The sequence below is a fragment of the Labrus mixtus genome, chromosome 17 (genome assembly GCF_963584025.1).
Source record: "Labrus mixtus chromosome 17, fLabMix1.1, whole genome shotgun sequence".
Classification (NCBI taxonomy): Eukaryota; Metazoa; Chordata; class Actinopteri; order Labriformes; family Labridae; genus Labrus; species Labrus mixtus.
This window is the reverse complement of record NC_083628.1, coordinates 15,793,240-15,811,995: the sequence shown is the minus strand read 5'-3', so window position 1 is coordinate 15,811,995 and position 18,756 is coordinate 15,793,240. Positions and strand designations below refer to the sequence as shown.

General features: G+C 39.6%; 1 protein-coding gene across 1 annotated transcript in view; it reads left to right on the top strand.

Annotated features, from left to right (window-relative positions):
• The window catches only part of LOC132992359 (matrix metalloproteinase-17-like), a 78,193-nt gene that overhangs the window by 30,721 nt on the left and 28,716 nt on the right, over positions 1 to 18,756 (top strand). Inside the window, exon 4 of the mRNA XM_061061606.1 lies at positions 13,553 to 13,839. Coding sequence (XP_060917589.1) covers positions 13,553 to 13,839 — 287 coding nt within the window. The remainder of the gene's footprint in view (positions 1 to 13,552; positions 13,840 to 18,756) is intronic.

Genomic DNA, 18,756 nt, shown 5'->3' with positions numbered 1-18,756 from the left:
TAAGTACAAAATAATCTTGTTCATGCTACAATCAGCGTATGTTCAGGTCACTCCAAGCTTTTATCAATATTGTTTTCTATGCACTACCACACTGTTACATCACTGCCTTTTCCATTTTCGGAAGCTCCACCAGGAGTAGTGTATGAAATCATCTATTGGAAACAAGAGAATTGTTTATCATTTACTGAACATGGAGATCAATAGCAGAGACGTGGATAATGCTGCCGGAGAGCTTTGAGAGGTTTCTCCGGATGTTTGGATGTTTCTTTTTTATTTGCCATAACTCTGGCTCACAGCAAGAATCAATTTTTACTGCTGTGGAACAGCAGGCCAGCCATGATAGAAACTTCTCAAAAACATTCAAGTTACTTTTTAGAAGAAGTGTTCCTTTTACGGTGAAGGAGGTAGCATGTATCCCTCTATTGTTACAGAGCACTCAGAACCGATTTCCCGATTTGCAATTTGACTCACTGCGCCAGCACTTCACGAGTCCTCACGGTGGTGCTTAATACATTTATTTATTTATTTATTTAAAGGCGCCTTTCAAAACTCTCAAGGTCACCTTACAGAGCAGAGATAAAAACAATACTTAATACTGGAATGATGACGAGGTGACAGGAAGTTCAATCAGTCAATTAATAAACCTTCATTGTATAGCGCCAATTCACAACAATTCATGATGATTCACAAGTGTTATCTCGATACGCTGTACAAAAGAGCATATGGGATAATGTGCAGGAAGGATTTCTCCTTTGTATTCCTTGTGATCCTGTTGTCCACACTTCCTTGCCGCTGAGGTGGAGGTCGGAGCAGGCCCATGCATGAATGAGGACGGCGGTGGTTGTGGGGACGACACAGCTCGATGGGGTGACTGCACTTTACCTTTTTCGGGGCATTTTAGGTTCTCTAGTTAATCAGGTATTTTGATGTATCATTGTATGATTGTCATGTAATATATCAGTTAACACAGAATCTCTAAATTGGGATATAATTGTCATTGTGTCATGAGTCCTATGATTCCCACCCCTAGTGAAACATGAGGCTACTATGTGCTGATTCACGCACGCTATCAGGGTTGATTCAACTATCATGAGTGTGTTGACTAGTGTGTGTGTATAGGTGTGTGTGCAGAATATGAGCACAAACATAATCGAAAAAGACAGTTCCAACTCACAGATTCCTCCGCTCACACAATGTATCCTGTATGCACATACACACAGGTGTGTATGCATTGCCTCCCTCCTGGTGGGCTTTAACGTTCCTTTTTTTCTCTGTAGTGCTGCCAATCACACACAGCTCTCCTGTCAGCCCGCTCCTCTCTGAAATAAGACAGGTTTGTCTTCAGTCCAGCAAAAGCCCCTTTGTATTCACAGCACTCGGATTTGTAGAACACTGCGCAGCCTTCAGATCCGGAGAGATTTCCATATAGTGCAGATTTTCTTTTTTAAAGCACCATAACAAAGCATTGATATTCTGCATAGATTGGAGTCCTCTTTAATTCTCCGGGTGTACTTCCTGCTGCCGTCTCTTTCAGCTGGTGTCGTGGAACTTGCATAGTGATTCCTTCACTGCTTGGCTTAGGCATGTATTTTTATCATCTAATGTTGAATGGTTTTCCTGCTTCATTAGATTATACGTGCAGATAACAGAGCTGACAGCATAGAGATAATGTGGAAAACAGCTAATGAGGCAGATTCAATCGAACTAATGTAATAAATGTTAGCATCCTCATCCAGCAGATGATCTAGATTAAAGAAAAGAATATCACTGCTGTATACGATTTTATGATCAATATATCAATTTTAATTACTTCACTGCACAGTCAGATGGCGTTGTTCATTAACTTATATATATATATATGCTAGCTATATGTATGCTACAGAGGAGGATATCACAATGTGAGCATTAAATGAGCAAAAACACACATAATAACTTGCTGTTCAAACCACAAATGTGTCAGTGCCTGCTATGTCATCAGACATTTAGAGGCCTAACTGTGCACCCATATGCTTTAGACTTTGAGGTGACTCACATATACTCAAACAGGGGTTCTGACTGGGATTCATGCAGCATTAATTCTCCCAGATCACTATAAATGATATCTGATATGAACAATCGATCTTCTTTTAAATCAAAGAAATACATGAAAGTAACCCTGCTATCAAAAAGATTCATTGCAAGTGTAGTTCTACTTGAAAGCACTCAAACTATTCTAGACTTTTTCTACAAGTGAGAATAATCAATAATAATAAAAAACTACTATTCAGAAACATTTCTGTGGCACTTGAAAGTCCAATCATCACCAGAGTGTAGACCCATAAAGCAAGAGTTTTAAGCTTTACTACTGTTACCATCAAGGTTTGCCTTCAAATATTTAGGTTTGGTTCTAATGTCAAATGGATGAAACTTTTAATATATTCAGTCTGTCGTTTGATTGTGCGGTCAGTATATTTTCAATGCAACTGCCTATGTCTCAGGGAACAGGAGTGCCTGTTTTTCTTTTTGGATTAATTGAATGGAAAATGTAAAAAACTCTCCACACAAAGATAAAGAATTTAACTCCTGTTTGAAAAAAGTGAATTCATTGTGTTTCGATACGTTCACTAAAGCCAAGTGTAAATTGCACATCCACTACCATAAGAGTTTAACCACTTAATGTCAAACACGAATGTGATAACACAATATGTCTAAAATCATTCCCTTTCATTTTAGTCCAACTCACGTTTCTGTTGACCACCTGTGGGTGTTGGGCTCTTATACTGTTTTAACACTGTATGTGATGTTTTTCCGAAAAAATGTGTCGTATGTTAACCAAGTTTAAAAGCAGTCAAATGATTGTGTTGTTATCACCGACCTCTGATTAAAAAAGAAATACATTTAGAAGTAGCAACAGGCAAATAACCCAAAGAGGATTTAGAGTCTTAAATTGGTAACTGCTCCATTAAATCACATTATTAGGAGGAATGAGCTCAAGCTACCTATAGCATTAGCGCCTACATTTATATCCAGGTTCTAACTTGGCATCAAAACGCTTAAAGTCATTTCAAAGCATTTTGATGCTTAGATAAAACAACACCCTCTCTATGGGTATTAACAGAAGCAGGAACTTGTAAGTGTCTCCAGCATTGAAAAAAAAGTGTTTTTTACTGCAATCCCCGATCAGTCAAGGGTCTGCACTCTTAGTCTGTTTCGATCACTTAATTAGATCATCATATTAGATCATCATAAAGGGAGAAGCAGACTCGCCCACTCATTCCTTATTCAACGCTTGACAGAGTCTGTTTAACTGGTGCTTCACACTCTCCTCTGTCTGTTCAGACACATCAATCACACCATTATGTTCTGAAAATGTGTGGAGTAGGTGGTGAGTGGTGAGTTGTCAGTTTTTTCATAGAGGGAAGGAAAAGATAAGTGCCCAGACTGGGAGGCTACTCATTTCAGGGAATTAGATTCAAGTAATGTGTTTTTCTGCAATTGAAATATAAGTAAATGATTTTTTTTTCATTATGTCAAAGAGTCTTGCAAAGGCTGAGTTCTTAATCCAAAATTCAATTCTTGCGCACCTCCCCCCCCCCTCTTACACATCAACCCATACAGTGCACTGCACTCAGCCCAGTATGTTGGGGCACAGTTGTATAACAGCCCACTGTTAGCTCATTATGTCATATTGTTAGGCCATTATCGCAGCACACAGCCTGGCAGTCATTAGCAGCCTGGCTGATAACTCAAACGGATAGGTAGGCAAGCTGAGCAGGGGGGAGAGAAAAGATTGGGAGGAGGATGAAGATAACGAAGAGGGAAAGAAAAGAAGAATACATGAAATGCAAGACTTCATCTCTTCTGTCTGCTTCTATTCAGCCTGATGCATTCGATGAGTTTTACTGACAAAACACTGGGATTCAAATTCATCGTCCATCATCCATGTTTTCTAGCTTGCACTGCACATCAAAAATCATCTGAGGTTAAGAATGAGCAACATAGAAACGTGATCACATTTGTAATAGCCATTAAAATCCAATCATTGTGACTCCACAGTATCATCTCCCTCTGTGCATCCTGGAGTGTGATAGTATTACATTTACATACCCTAAAGCTCAAAGCCTCTGTTTTGTGTGAACTGCATAGCGGCCGCCAAAAACTCCCAAACCCAGTGATGGTGATTAGAGCCGTATTCAAAGTGGAAGGCGGTCGGTAATGACAGCATTAAATGTAGCCATAGTCATAACTCAGCAGCAGGGGTCCATCACAGTACTTATTATAGCGATAGCTCACAGTGGTTGGAGGTTGTTAAGAAACACCACAGCTGTATTTAAAAAAAAAACTAAAAAAACAGCTAGCTATGGGAGTTATAATAAAGCTTCAAGCAGTAAAGACCAGGCATACCACAGCATACCAAACCTTTTCTTTAAATTCTCTTCCTCCTGTGGTGACTGGAAAATATGTCTTCAATATTCATAATTTAATCCACTTCAAGCTGTTATTTTAATATCTGCAAACTAAAAAAAAAAGTTAATTGAGTTAGATTTCTCTAGGATTTGGCCTTCTTATCTTTATGAGGAATTATTGGTTTTTTTGCTTCACAGCAAATCCAAAATTGCATGTTTTTCTTTTCTTCTGAAAGGTAATATAGCCCCTCCTTAAGTGTTATATACAGCATTCCACATACCAAACATCTACAGGGTCTACAGGGTGTATACAGCCAACTTAGAACAAAATAAAAATCTATGCCTGAGTAAGGGGACTGATGCTAATAAAGTGATGTTAAAAGAGTCTAAAGCCCCTGACACACAGGAGATCGTCGGCCGTTGGTCCTAGTTGGACCGTTGGTGAGCAGTCGTTGGCCTAGTTTTTGGGGTGTGTCCGGCTCTGTTGCTACCCATCGGCCCTCGTCAGCCTTTTTTTGGTCGGTGAGATGGATCTCTCGGATTGGCTGTTCGGAGGTTTCATTTATCTCCAGCTCTCGACACACGTTCGGGAAAGCCCATTGAGCATGTCGCTGTAGTATCCATGCTGTCACCTATTTAGTGCGGTTTCTCATTATTTGCCTCCTCCGCCTCTTCTTTTCTTTTTCCACTAAAAGACCAAGGGCTGACAAGGCCAGTGCCATCGTCAACTTTTTACCAAACATTATTCTCGATTAGTAGGTTACCTATAATACGAGTGGTGCCAGACGGCGGTGTGAAAATGGTCTTCTCGTAACATAACAACGGACTACCGCCGCCTGCTGTCATGGAGAGTTATTTCTTCTCACACATGCGCACAACGTACGTGGTGGTTGGCCGTCGGCTGTAGTCTTTGAGGTGCGTTCTAGTACAACTTTTTGGCCAAGACGTGAGTCGACGCCACAGGCGGACTTCGTCGCCACTAGTTCTTTGCCATCTGCTTGGTGTGTCAGGACCTTAAAGCAATGCTAGCAGCTTTCTGAGACTGTATCGGCACAGTGGTGCAATGTAATAATGAAAATGTCAGTGTGCTAACATTCTCAAAATAAGGATATTCAATAGTTTTAGTGGAAGTATGATTAGCAAAGTGTTGCTCGTTTATAAAGTAGTAGCTATAAACACAAATTACTGCCAGGTAATGTCATATGGTTTGGGTCATACACCCACATATCTAACCAATTTAAGTTTTGACCTTAAAGTTGACCTAAAGAGAAAAAATAATGGATTACCAAATGATGAATGTGTATTTCACAGCAGTTCATTTGACAGTTGTCTAATCATCAATTAGATCCAAAAAGATGAGGTAATGTCAGACGATCACCAAACACATAGGAATAAAATGATGGATAATTATAACCATACGAAATGAGCACATTCTTCTTAGTTATCATATAATGGATCATTTTCATCATAATCGTCAACATTTTGTTCAGACATGGTTATGCTCATAAGATGCACAAGTTGGTCCATTACACTCGTGGACAATCTGTCAATATTAACAAGTAGCAGTATTGTATTACGTTGCTACTGCAATAGGGTTTTAGAGGAATATGAATCAAATGAATCCATATGACATATAGATACACAGACAACCTTATACACACACATTAACAGCTATAGGATAATCAGTTAGCTGACAGTCATGTCTATCCAGAGAGAACCCTCCACAGGCATAGGTAGAATGTAAACTCCACACAGATAGACCAATCTGAAAGACACAAACCAGGAACTGTGCTGGCGTGCCGCCCTGCCTCAGTGTTATTCAAATTGAAACATGCACTATGTCTAAAATACACAACCATTTAATTCCAGTTTAAACAGACAAAGAAGCCACTTCATTCCTCCTTGACTCGAATTTAATTATCTTGAGGAGGAATTGAAATTGAAGTTCTTCTGTCTAACCTGCACATTTAGTGTACCTTGTGTTGTGAGAGTTGCAATTTAGTGGTTAATCACAAATCGACCAATGTGCCTGTGTCACAAAGCATTTCTGCCAGTCGAGTTTACTGACATCATGCAATGTAATTCCCAGCTATTGAAGCCATCAGCATTCATTTCTCTGCTGCCATTTGAGGCCACCAACCTGTGAAATTGCTTGTTGGAACCTAAGAATAAGAATAACTTACTTGAGTATTGTGTTATTAGAGACCCATTCATTTTTTTCCTCAAGTTTCATATCACTATCTGAGACTGTGATAGTCCGGATAGACAGAGAATGAGGGATAAGTGAGACTTGGAATGAACGGAGGGGAGACAGATTTGTGGAGAGGGAGTGGACTCATGCAGAGCCTTTTAATTTAATGTCTTTCATCTTTAGCCTGAATGTCATAGCGCCTGTGTGTGTGTGTATAATAGATGTACAAGGAGGTTTTAGTAATAGACAGCACGGGGAAAATATTTTCTTCCTTTTAAAGGGGAATTGAGTGTTTCTGTTGCTACGTTCATGCTGCTAAAAATGCATATGAGCACCTGAATCACCACCTGCCTATGAGCTTTCAATTTTCACGGTAATCAGCTTATGTCTGCACAGGGTGGCAGAAGGCAGGAGGTGAATAATATTTAGTGTGCGCCCGGTGTGTGTGCGTGTACTTTTTAGCATCACTTTTGATGTCAGCTCATGTCTCTGTGGAGGAGCGAAGCCACGGGAGGTAAAAGCCTGCTGAGAGGCTGAAGGCGGAGACAGCAAAAGAGTCTTAGAGTTTTTCTTCATCTCTTTCTCTTTCTCTCTCTCCCCCCCCCCCCCCCCCCCCCCCCCCCCTTGCCGTCTTCATCTGAATCATCACTCTGTCCATGCAAAGGTCTCTAAGAACGACATTGAAATGAGAAGTCAAGCAGGTAAAAAGTAGAAGGGGATTGTGACTGTGTGCAAGAGTGAATGCCAACGATTGTGTCCTTGCATATCAGCCTGAGCTCATACATATGCAGCCAGCATGCAGTTTCACACATTTACCTACACATGAGCCTAATTTACTCCTACGAACTTGTCAAATTAAAGTTGAAATCGTGCCGTGGAATTAAACAGGTCGAGAAAATTAAGTCCACCTTAATCAGCCTTTCGCCCATCCGACTCATTTCAAAGTCTGTCAAATGATTTTTCCTAATCTTTGGGTGAATAAAAATTATGAATTGCAGACCTTTCCATTAGCTCACCCCCACACCTCATACTGAGTTCTGTCATTAGAATAAGGTAGTTATGAAACAGGACTGTCGGTACTTCTACTTGCCCTTTTGTTTACATGAAAGGATGTTTCAGCTACAGATTATAGTGGAAGGTTTTTTAGAAACCTGCTATTTATAAATCAGCAATTGCACAACCTGGACAACACATCACTGCTGGCTTCAGGGTGTGAATAAACATACCCACTTATCAGAGTATGGAAGACACCTTTGTGCAGGTTGGTGTGTTTCATTGAATGCAAGGTAGTAATTACCCAGACCGGAGACGCAAATTGCATGTATACATGAGAACTCTCCAACCATTAAAGGTTACATTCGGTGTAAAAACAGGGAACTTTCTCCTTTGTTGTAGTGAGTTAGAAAATAACAGCATATACATTGGAATAGTGAATGGGTTTATACAGTATAGGTTGATTATCTTTTGTTAAGACGATCAGAGTTAGCGTGACATCACAGACCTGTTTCTTTAGGCTGACAGCAGCCAACTCCATATACCTTAACAACAGTCTGTTTCTGTTGGCTGCAATCTTTCTCGCACTTTTTCAATACAGTACCAGGATTTTAAACCGGTTTCATTTAAAGTAATCCAGGTTGATGTATTTTGGTGCCAAATGGTTTGAATTTACATTTGTATCCTCTGAAACCTGTCCCTCTTTCAAAAAATAAATCCCATCGTTTTTATTCATACTCAAATAACCCATAAAAAAACATTTATTATATAATCATTCTGAATGGTGTCCTCTCACATCAGCCTCTTCCATTTAAAAGTAATGCTAAGGAAGCCTAGAATATGTTAAAGAGGACATATTATTCCCCTTTTCTACCTTTTCAAACAGTCCCCATGTGGTCTAAATGAAACATCTGTGCTGTGCTTTGGTCAAAATATAATATGACTGAAGCACCAGATGAGGTTTGTGACCCTGTATAAACCAGTTCTCTCAGAACACTCCAATTTGGTGTGTGTGTCTCTTTAAATGAAATTAGCCCCCCCTGAGTTTTCCCTGTAGACATCACTCATTCGCTAGCAAGAATAAAAATGGCGGACATGCGCAAAAGTTTTGCTCTAAGCTGGGGGTGGAGTCCATGGGTGGAGATACCAGGGGAGAGGAGGGAATTTTTTTTTTTTTTTTTACCAGAATCCCACTGTGATGTCACAAGGAGAGCAAATTTTAAACGGAACATTTTTCTCTGTGTTGTAAAACTTATGCAGACCACAAACACAAAATAACTGTATGGGTTTATTTCACATTGTGTGGGTCGGTAGACACTCAGGTACCCAAATATATCTTCAAAAACACTGTCAAAGTGGATTTTTCATAATATGTCCCCTTTAAAATAATACCGTACACTCACAGCACCAACCTAGCAAAAGAAGCAGCAGGTGCTGTAAGGACTGTTTGCTTCCCTGGGATTCGCATCTCAGACTACATACAGGCTTTTCTAACCAGCTGGAGCTTGTCGAGATTCAATGCAGCCTGACAAGAGGACACAACACGACTCTTAAGCAAAAACCAATCTGCTATATGTTCAGGAAAAGTCACCCAATCCATGTTAAGATTTATGGTTTACATTGTGCTAAAGCTAAGACAATGGAGGGCGTTGCCTTTGCTGCAAGAATTTTGGTCAGCATTATTTGGTTGTCTGTTTCCCTTCCATTTCAATTTGTGGTTCATGCTGATCAGTAAATCTTGATGTATCATTTTCTACTGTGAGTTGATAGAACAGCTCCCATAAAATTCAAAAACATAAACCCCTCACTTTTGCCCTCCCACACATGCTACCGTATATCAACGGTATGCCTTTTCTCTTCTCTCTCTTTCATTCTGACAGCCATGTTCTGTCTTAAAACCTTATAACACAAGCCATTAAAAAAGATCAAGCATATTCTAATGAGGAACTTTTTTTTTTATGCTCGTGAGAAAAAAGGCGACATCAGATGCTTTGTCAGAGATGGAAACGTGTCTGTGTGATCACTGATCCCTCTGCGTGTACTAGCCTGCAGAAACGCTGATACTTGAGGACCCGTCATTCTCATGGAGAGCAAACTCTGATTCTGACTAAAGTTAGAAATGTGGAAGATAAAGCCGTGGGGAGTTGTCAGAAATATTTCTGCAAGAGGACAGTGTCTGTGTCTCTGCTTTTTACCCCTTCTTTTTTTTCCTTATGTCTCATATTAAAGGATCTCTCTATTTTTTCAGATTTTTTCCCCCCTTTTCTTTCTCATTAATTTGTCTCGTTTTGTTTTGCTTCTGTTGCAGATGTGATACATACAGCTTGGTCTTCTGAAATAAAATAGTTTTATTCTGTGACATTAATAACAAGAAGACAATTGTAGGCAAGCAAAATGTACGTACAATCGCAGTGTACTCTATTTCTATGTGACACACATTGTCAGCCATCCAACACCACCTTCCACATTTGGATTCCAACTTATAAGTAGGTGAGTTGTTTATGGAGGGTGAGCATGTTCTTCTTTACCCCCCGTGGTAACCTGTCAGGGTCGTCACAAGGTCACAGAGCCAGTGATCAGAGAGCCAGACAAGTGATCCCCCTCCTAATGTGCTTGAGAATAAAGCTAACTATGGCTGATTCTGCAGCTTATAGTGCTCATATTTTGGAGAAAATTGAGAATTTGAAGGAACCAAAAGACAAGTTAAGAATTGAATCCCTCATTATAAACTCCTGCTGTACCTACGCCAAGACCAGACATCCCAAAACTAGTTCGAGAGCAAAAGAAATTCTCTGACGGAGAAGCTTCAGTCGGGGAGATGAGAGATGAGTCACCGGTACTTACCGAGATGTTCTTAATCATGAAGAATTCAGGAAGTTAAAACAAATGTCAAGCAAATTATTTTTTCAACAGGAACTTGGCTTTCAAGATGCCAGCTTCAACAAAGTGGAGATAGGGATGTCACAGGGATTTTTTTTTATGAAAAGATACTTTTAAGTGAGAGAACTTCAGTCAAAAAAACAAACTATCCTGACCTACATGTTTATTGTGATTTTCCCACAGCTGGTGCCGCTTGTCTTAACTGATGAGGCATAATGAAGTTTTTGTGACATTTCTGTTGTGAAGCGAGTTTGTGTACACAATTTTAAGGGGAGAAAAGGGCAAGTGTTACAATATGTTTGGTGTCACTTCACGTTTCAAGTTCTACCACTGAAAGTGTGTTTTGTTACTGCTGTAAGCACTCCTAAAGGCCCGATCTCCTTGGTGTGTCGGGGCCTTTAAGCTGCTACTTTGTCACGTGTGAAACAGAAGATGATTGGTGCGTGTGTTAACATTGAAGCTCAATACATATCAAGGGTTTTAAACTAAGAAGTCATTCTTTTGTTTTTCCATCATGCTGCTTGCAACCACTATCTGATTTCATGATGCACAATTTAGGCCCTTTCACACATAGGGTCACACTCCTCACAATTTCTTGAAAATGTCACAACACCCCAATCTCATTTCTCAGAGTTCCCCTTTCACTCATGTCTCTCACAGCAGGAATGTTGATCCAATGATTATTCTTACAACATTACCATTACAAGATGGTGGACAAACCAACATTGTGTGGCAGTTTTTGCCTTTATATTGATGCTATGAAATGTTGTGTATGTTTGATAACCAAACCTCAAAGAATATGCTGGACAAGGTGACACAAACTGAAAAATCCATTTAAAAAATCCCTGGATATCAGTCTTTGAGTAGTCATTAGATTTGATTCCACAAGATAAATCACTGATATTTGTTTGAGAACTCACTGAGGATTATGTTATACAAAGGAAAATTGAGTCTTATTTGACAATTATATTATTGTGAATAACTAACAAAACAAAATCTTAAAGTTAAAGGAACTTTTCCACACAGTGAGTTGGTAACCTTGCCAAAGTGCAGTAGCTTTGTTGCCTGTTTTTTTCCCTTTTGGTTCATTTAATATATCTAGAAGATTCATTGTTTCCTGTGCATCCCCCGCTTAATGAAATCTTAAGGAAAAGTGGTTGTCATGCCCCAAGCGGAAAAAAGCATTCTCTGAATCCTAATAGCCTTGCTGGCATCCGAGCACTCTTTTAGCTTGTTGTTCCTTAATGATACAGATTCATTAATCACTTTTATTCCATGAATCAACTTGAGCTGTGCTCCACATTACTCCTCAGTCATTACACTCTCCTGCACTGCGCTGCATGGCTCTCTGCATGGTGACAACGACTGGATTTCAAAGTTGATATTTCCTGTTGACGGTGAAGAGGTGAACTCATATAGTGTGTGAAATATAAAGTTAATGATTGTATGCTGAAGAATATCTATTCAAATGGACTGAAGCAGCAGCAACACAGAAAAACCAAGTTCAAACCCTTGAGAAGGAAAAAAAATAATTAAAGTGTAAAAATAAAACTGTTTATCCAACATCAGTAAAAAGTCACAGCTCAGCTCAAATCTCCCTACACTCTTTCCAGTCCCTGCTGCTGACTGAACCTCTCTCCATTCACCGTGACCTTACCACCAAGATTTGCCTTCATCTTCACTTTCATTTCCTCTTCCATGCAAAATGTGATATTAACAAGAGATGCAGGTAGTTTGACGGATGGGTCATTATTGTTTCGGCTCAGGTACAGGTGTATGGATTGATGTTCTCCGCAGCTTGCCTTGCACCTGTTTGTGAATTTCAGTGTTTCTGTGTGTACCTTGTAGCTGTAACCTAACCCTCAGGTCAGTTGTTGATGATCAATAATGTGAATCAATAGCCATATATGTGCTCTAGGTTATCATTGAGCTACAGTGTTTTCTCATTTCATGCAAGTCACACCACTTGAGAAAGACTTGAGATTGACTTAAGATGGTCAATAATCTGTGTGTCCTATATACAGAGTGCAGCCTAGCATGGCATGCTACCTGGACTACCCTTAACATAATCAATATGTCAGCATAAAGTGTACATTTTAAGGGATGCTAGTGGGAGGAAATCATTTGACACTGCTCGCTCAGATTTGATATCTAAACTTATAAAGAAAACTTATTTCAGGTTTTACACTAGCGGTGGGTCTAAAAGGCTGCACTCTTTCTGGCCTTTTTGTAAAACAGTGCTTTTGTAGGGAGAGAGAAGGCAAGTGCATCTAGTAGAAGGAGAGGAGTAAACAGACCCGGTGACTGATGGGTGAAGAGAAAGATAGGGAATGAGAGATAGGAGAGAATGGGGAAGGAAAGCTAATATAGTTTGAGATGGGGTAGACAAACTTTGTGCGACATCTGAGGAGTTCTCTGTTTATTCTTGTTCGGTTTCTACTGGGGCAGAGAGGAGGAAATAGCTCGAGAGATGACATGTGATGAGCGGAAGGAAGAAAATGAAATATGGAAGAAAAAAAGGAAAAAAAGACGAGTTCTCAGAGCAGATGCCATAATCTCTTCAAATGCACATTGTACTCCCAGTTTATAATCAGTATTTGGGAGCAGCAGGAGCACCTAGCCATGAAATGCAAAAACTGATGGGATCACATCGAATATGAAAACAAACAAAAAAAATGTTCTTGTTTGTTGTATACCAACGCATCTGTTAACTTCCCCTTCTGTTTCCTGCACCTTCTTTCCCAGTCTTTTACTTGTCTCTTCTCCATCTCCATGTTCAACCCTGCAGCCCGTACAGCCTTCCTCCTCCCTTGTCTCCCCCCAACGGATTCGACCTCTATTAACCTTTCCTCCTCTCATTTTCCCTTTATTCTCCTCTTGTTTCTTGTCAATCATCATTTCTCTCCTTTCATTTTGCCAAGCTCTCTTCTCTTGTCTTTACTTATACTCTGCTCTCCTGTCAAGTCTCTCTTCACCACCTCCTTCATCAGCCTGATCTCCTTCCTTGTTCTTTCTACTCCCGGATGTCCTTTCTTTACCTTCATCTCCTCTTTTCTCTTTAATTTGTCTGTAATGTATGCATATCTTCCTTTTCTTCCCTCAGAGTGCGGACCTTCCCTAAGGATTCAGCCTTACTGGGTAGGGACACTGTTCGAGCCCTGATGTACTACGCTTTGAAGGTCTGGAGCGACATCGCACCACTTAACTTCCACGAGGTGGCAGGAAGTGACGCCGACATTCAAATCGACTTCACAAAGGCCGACCACGATGATGGATATCCCTTTGACGGGCCGGGGGGCACCGTGGCACACGCATTTTTCCCCGGAGAGAGGTTCACAGCTGGGGATACGCACTTTGATGATGACGAGGCCTGGACCTTCAGATCTCCAGGTGAGAACATTATTATCTGCTATTATAATCCTAAAAGTATGTTTGAACAAATGTGTCAGTTGAGTGCCAGCAGCACAGAATGAAATAGTTTCAGATATATTCTTTAGCAGAGAATTTTATTTTTAATCTAAGAGTTTAAATGCATTTTGTAATAAATACAGGGACCATTTAAACTGTTTCTATTCATCTTGTAGCTTCATTTCAAAACCATTCATCCTCACTTCACCAAAAATGGATCCATCATTTTAAAAATTCTGTTTATTATTTACTGACGGATTCAACCATTCTTCATCTTTAACTTTAAGGTCACTTTTTCAATCTCTGTCAATTGTGTCTGACTACTTCAACCATCAGTTCAATGGTTCAACTGATTCAGCCACATTTTTAACTTCAAGGTAGCCTTTTCAATCTTAAATTCCTACTGTCAACAATTTATCCATTACTCTTACTACCCCATAACACTTTTACTCTAACCATAATGCTTGCTGTTCAAACATTTACCTACCAGCTATCTTTTATCTAACTTTTTAAACCATTATTATTTTCTAGCAAGTGTTTCAGCCATTGATCATTTTGTCTTATGTTACCATATTAACAACTCATACTGGTGGCTAACTTTTTTTTAACACTATCTTTTTTAAGTGAACCATCAACCCTTTTTACTTTTAGCAAACTGTCCAGCACTTATCCATTTGCGCTTTCTGGACATGTTTAACTTTATGCTTACTTTTTAAAGCATTTTACCTCTAGCTGTAGGTACACTTGTTTGCTGAACTTCTTTACCATCGAACTTGAACATATATTGTGTGAATGTGTTACACCTGACAGGTTAATGGGCAGCTTACTGGTAATGGTGAAGTTTTAAGAGATCAGCGTCACAACAACTTGCAGTCCAACCTTACAGCGTGTTCTCCCTTAACCCAGATTTGATTTCATTGAGGTAATTAGTTGAGTTTACCACGTACCATTTGGCATCTACAGGAGCAGCCCCAGGGTTAGCTATGGTTGAGTGTGAGTGCCTCAGGTGTTACTCTAGTCGCCTTGAGCTTTTTATGCAAACATTTTTTGTGTGATTCAAGTGTTGTGAACATGCTGGTAAACTTATTGGCTACAAAATATTTAAGACTTGTTCACAGCAAAACCTTTACTGCCCAGACTAACAGGGACACTGTTTATGTTTGCTCCAGAGTAAAATGTTGAAGTGCTTAACTGATTAATGACTAAGTCAATGGACTGAGAATAAATTCTCAACAAAATCAACCAAAAATCGTTTAAGCTCATAAATCACAGTGCTCCGCTTGGGTCCAGCTTCTCACACGTAAGAAGCATTAGTTTCTTAACTCTTGAGTCATTTTGCTTTTCAAACTTTAGCATTGTGCTCTGGACTGTTGGCTTGACACACGCAGCATTTAGAAACAGGATTAGGTCTCTCAAGCTTGGTATGGGCATTTTTCATGTGTATTTTATATTCCATTGATTCAACAATTGAAATATTTCATTGGAAAATTAATGTTTGACATGATGAGGTAAACGTATATGCATCCCTAATTAAATTGTTATCCTGCTGTAGTGAGTTAAAGGCAGAAAAAATGCAAGAACTTGTGGAAATATCAGAGTTATGTGCTTATCTATTATTTAAAGTTTTTTTAAGTTCAGGTTTTGGTAATCTCGAGCTTTGAGTTGTGACCAGATGTCTTATTTTACCAGAGCAAGGTTTATTATTACTGTAATATGAATATGAATCAAAGTATGAATGATAATCTGTGCTACTCGCTTTATTAGGTCTCTTATTACTGTCATCGCTGTGAAACATATTCATTCGTGCGTCTCGGCTTTCTGCAGCGTGAGCTGATGGATCGGTTCATTCAATGTTATCCTGAATGATCTGGCCAAATGTCTTTCATCAAACACTTTTCAAAGAGTGTGATTACTCGCTGAGGAAGATCTGCGAGTTTGAAATGACGACAGGATGACAGCAGCTTGAAATGGAATTCAATCAGCTCTGCCAATCAAAAGTAGAAAAGCTTATATATGAGCTGTATTAGAAGTATCGGTCTGATTTTTTTGACAGCACTGGAAACCACAAGGCAGTGCATTTGTGTTTGCCTTAGTAAACTCCAAATTGTCACTGACTCATTCTTTCACTCTTTCATACATTTATTCACTCTGTACAGACACCAGCATTCACACACCTCCTCTTTTGTGTTCATGCTGAAACCCGCTGTGTGCTTGTTATCTTGTGTTTGATTGTGAATTTATAGAGCCTTTGCAGAGTGTGTGTTCACTCTGGTGCAAAGGAAATGACTGCTGGCATAACAGGACCATTTTTCAAAACGTGACCATGTCTTCACGTTTTGATAAGAACTTCGTCATCATCCTCAATCCTCCCTGCTGTCCTTTACTTTTCTTAAGGGGGGGGGGGGAATGGAGGTGACAAGCAAGAAAGGGCATGGGAGCATTACAAGTCCACTCATCCGGATGAAATGAGCGGATGGAGTGATCAAGTCGCGCTGAATGCATCGCCGGGCAGGCCCTGTCTCTGTGCGGTCACACGAATGACAGTATAAATCATTCACTCCGCTTTTCTCTGACTTGCTTTCTCTTTTCTTCTTCTCATATGGATGACTGAACTTAAAATGACCTTCCTCTCTTGTCTGCCCAACACCTCCACTCATCCCTCCTTTTCAAAAGATAAATGGATAGCGGAAAAGAGAGAAAATGGTGATAAGAACCGAAGGAGAGATGCAAGAGAAATGTTTGATCTGAAATGTCTTGGAACAAGATTAAAAAATAATTTTGAATTATAACATAACATCATTTAACTTGTCTTAGTATGAAGGTCAGTTTACCTGTGAAGTTATTTGTTAGTGGAGAGCTGATACGTGATAAAGCAGCACAAAGGTTTGCTACAGGAGGGTCCTGAGGGTTTAATCCACAGTGGCCATCTAAAATAGAATTGGCATGTGGGGAACGCAGAGTAGATCTGATGTTTGAGCGGACCCCCAGAGGCTGAGTCCTTGCAGCACCTGCCTGGATTTCTCTCTTGACCTTGGCCCTTTGCTGCATGACATCACCCCTGACTAATAAAGGCATAGTGCAAGACAAAACGGTTAGTATCAGCCCTCAATAAGTGGAGTCTAATTGGAAGATACAGGGTTAAAAACATGAAAGAGAATACATTCATCCACACCCTATACTGTCATACAATCAACCTGAATAGTTGATTGGTCAGAATGATATAATTCAGCCTCTACATTTAGGTAGATTTGAATACGGTGGATTTTCCTTTGATTATTCTGTTTACTTTATAGAAAACAAATCCAGCTTTATCAATTGGAAAGTGGATAGAGTCAGAACAGAAATGAGAGAGTGGGGGACGTCATGCGGTAATGGAACCGCTGGTTGGAGTTGAACCCTGGTCGCCTGCTTGGAAGGACCACATCCTCTGTACATGGGGTACATAAGATAACTGCTAGGCTATACGCCCCCGTCCAAAAAACAGCAAAGACAAATTAATTACATTTTAAATCATATTTGCTGCTGCCTGGTTACAGGCCAGCACAAAAAGAGGAAAAAATCTAATCTGCGTTAAGTTTGTCTAGTATAAGCTAAATCAATGTATAAAGTCAAACAAATAAGTGTATTTGAAACTTACAGTTCCTCTGTCTTTCTTCTGTTCAGTATGTTTTGGTGTTATATACACGCTGTCTTTGCAAAATGCATTTTTATTTCCTAAATAGCAAGGGTGCTGTTCCTTTTTACCACGTCTTCTTAATCCTTACATCTCTTGGTCTTCTGTTATTTCTCACTGTTAGAATCAAAATTGACACCAATGAATCTGAGGGTGGTCGACTAGCTGGGCCTTTATTTGATTGGCCGATTGGTTGAAATGCATGGCTCATGTATGTTTGCATGTTCATTTATTCTTTTGCACTTCAGTCTTTTCAAATATGTTTATTAGCCATGTTCAAATTCCAGACAATGTAAATTTGGTGTTTTGAGTAGTTTCTATAGAACTGCAAATAGTACCTGATCAGGAAAAGGGAATTGTTCCTGTCAGACTGTATAAAGTCCAAGAAGACAAGAGATGAAGGGGTGTTAAAAGTTTCAGATATACTGTATGTGGATGCCATTTCTCCTCCTCCTGATCCCAAATGAAGTCTTTTTCATTCCAGGAGAAACAGTATTGCAAGACTTGGCAGCGTACACGTATTTCTCACCGCACCTCTTTCTCACCTCACGCTCAGACATCCCAAATAGAGTAATTCCTGGATGAAAGAAAAAATCCGTGACAAAACCTGACATGAATACCGTTTTCCAAAGCTAGAAGCAAAACAGAGAAAATCTACATCCAAGCAGGCAGCTTTTTTTTATGAATCAGCAGCACAGACAATTTGAGTGATTTTGCCACACGGAGCAACAACGTGTGATTTTCACGGTTGTGTGTATATTATCTTGTGCAATGTACTGAAGAAACAGAGCTCAGTTACAGAGCGTGCACACTAAGCTCCAGTGCTTTATTTGATGTTGCCGCATTCTGAAAAAAAGGTTCCCATTTGTGGGCCTTCCCGTAGGGATTTTTTTTTCACACAAGCATCCTGGCAAATCATCCAGACTGTAACATCATTTTGACTTTGCATTGGAACCTTTTTTTTTAAATATATTACCTTACAATAATTTTGTAAAATCTTGCAATTGGGTATCATTTTGTTACTCAGCCTGTGATTGTGTTTCTTTTAACATCCCTCTCCATCGTTAAAAAAAAAGACTAAAAAGACCTGCATTTATTTTCTTGGTTTCGATGTGAGGTAATTGGTTATCTTTTGTCTTATATTATATCAGGCCCAGATAGTTCTCGTCAGTGAATGAAGTCATTCAGTGAGCAGATAGTTCTCATTTCAAAAGAAGAGAGATAAC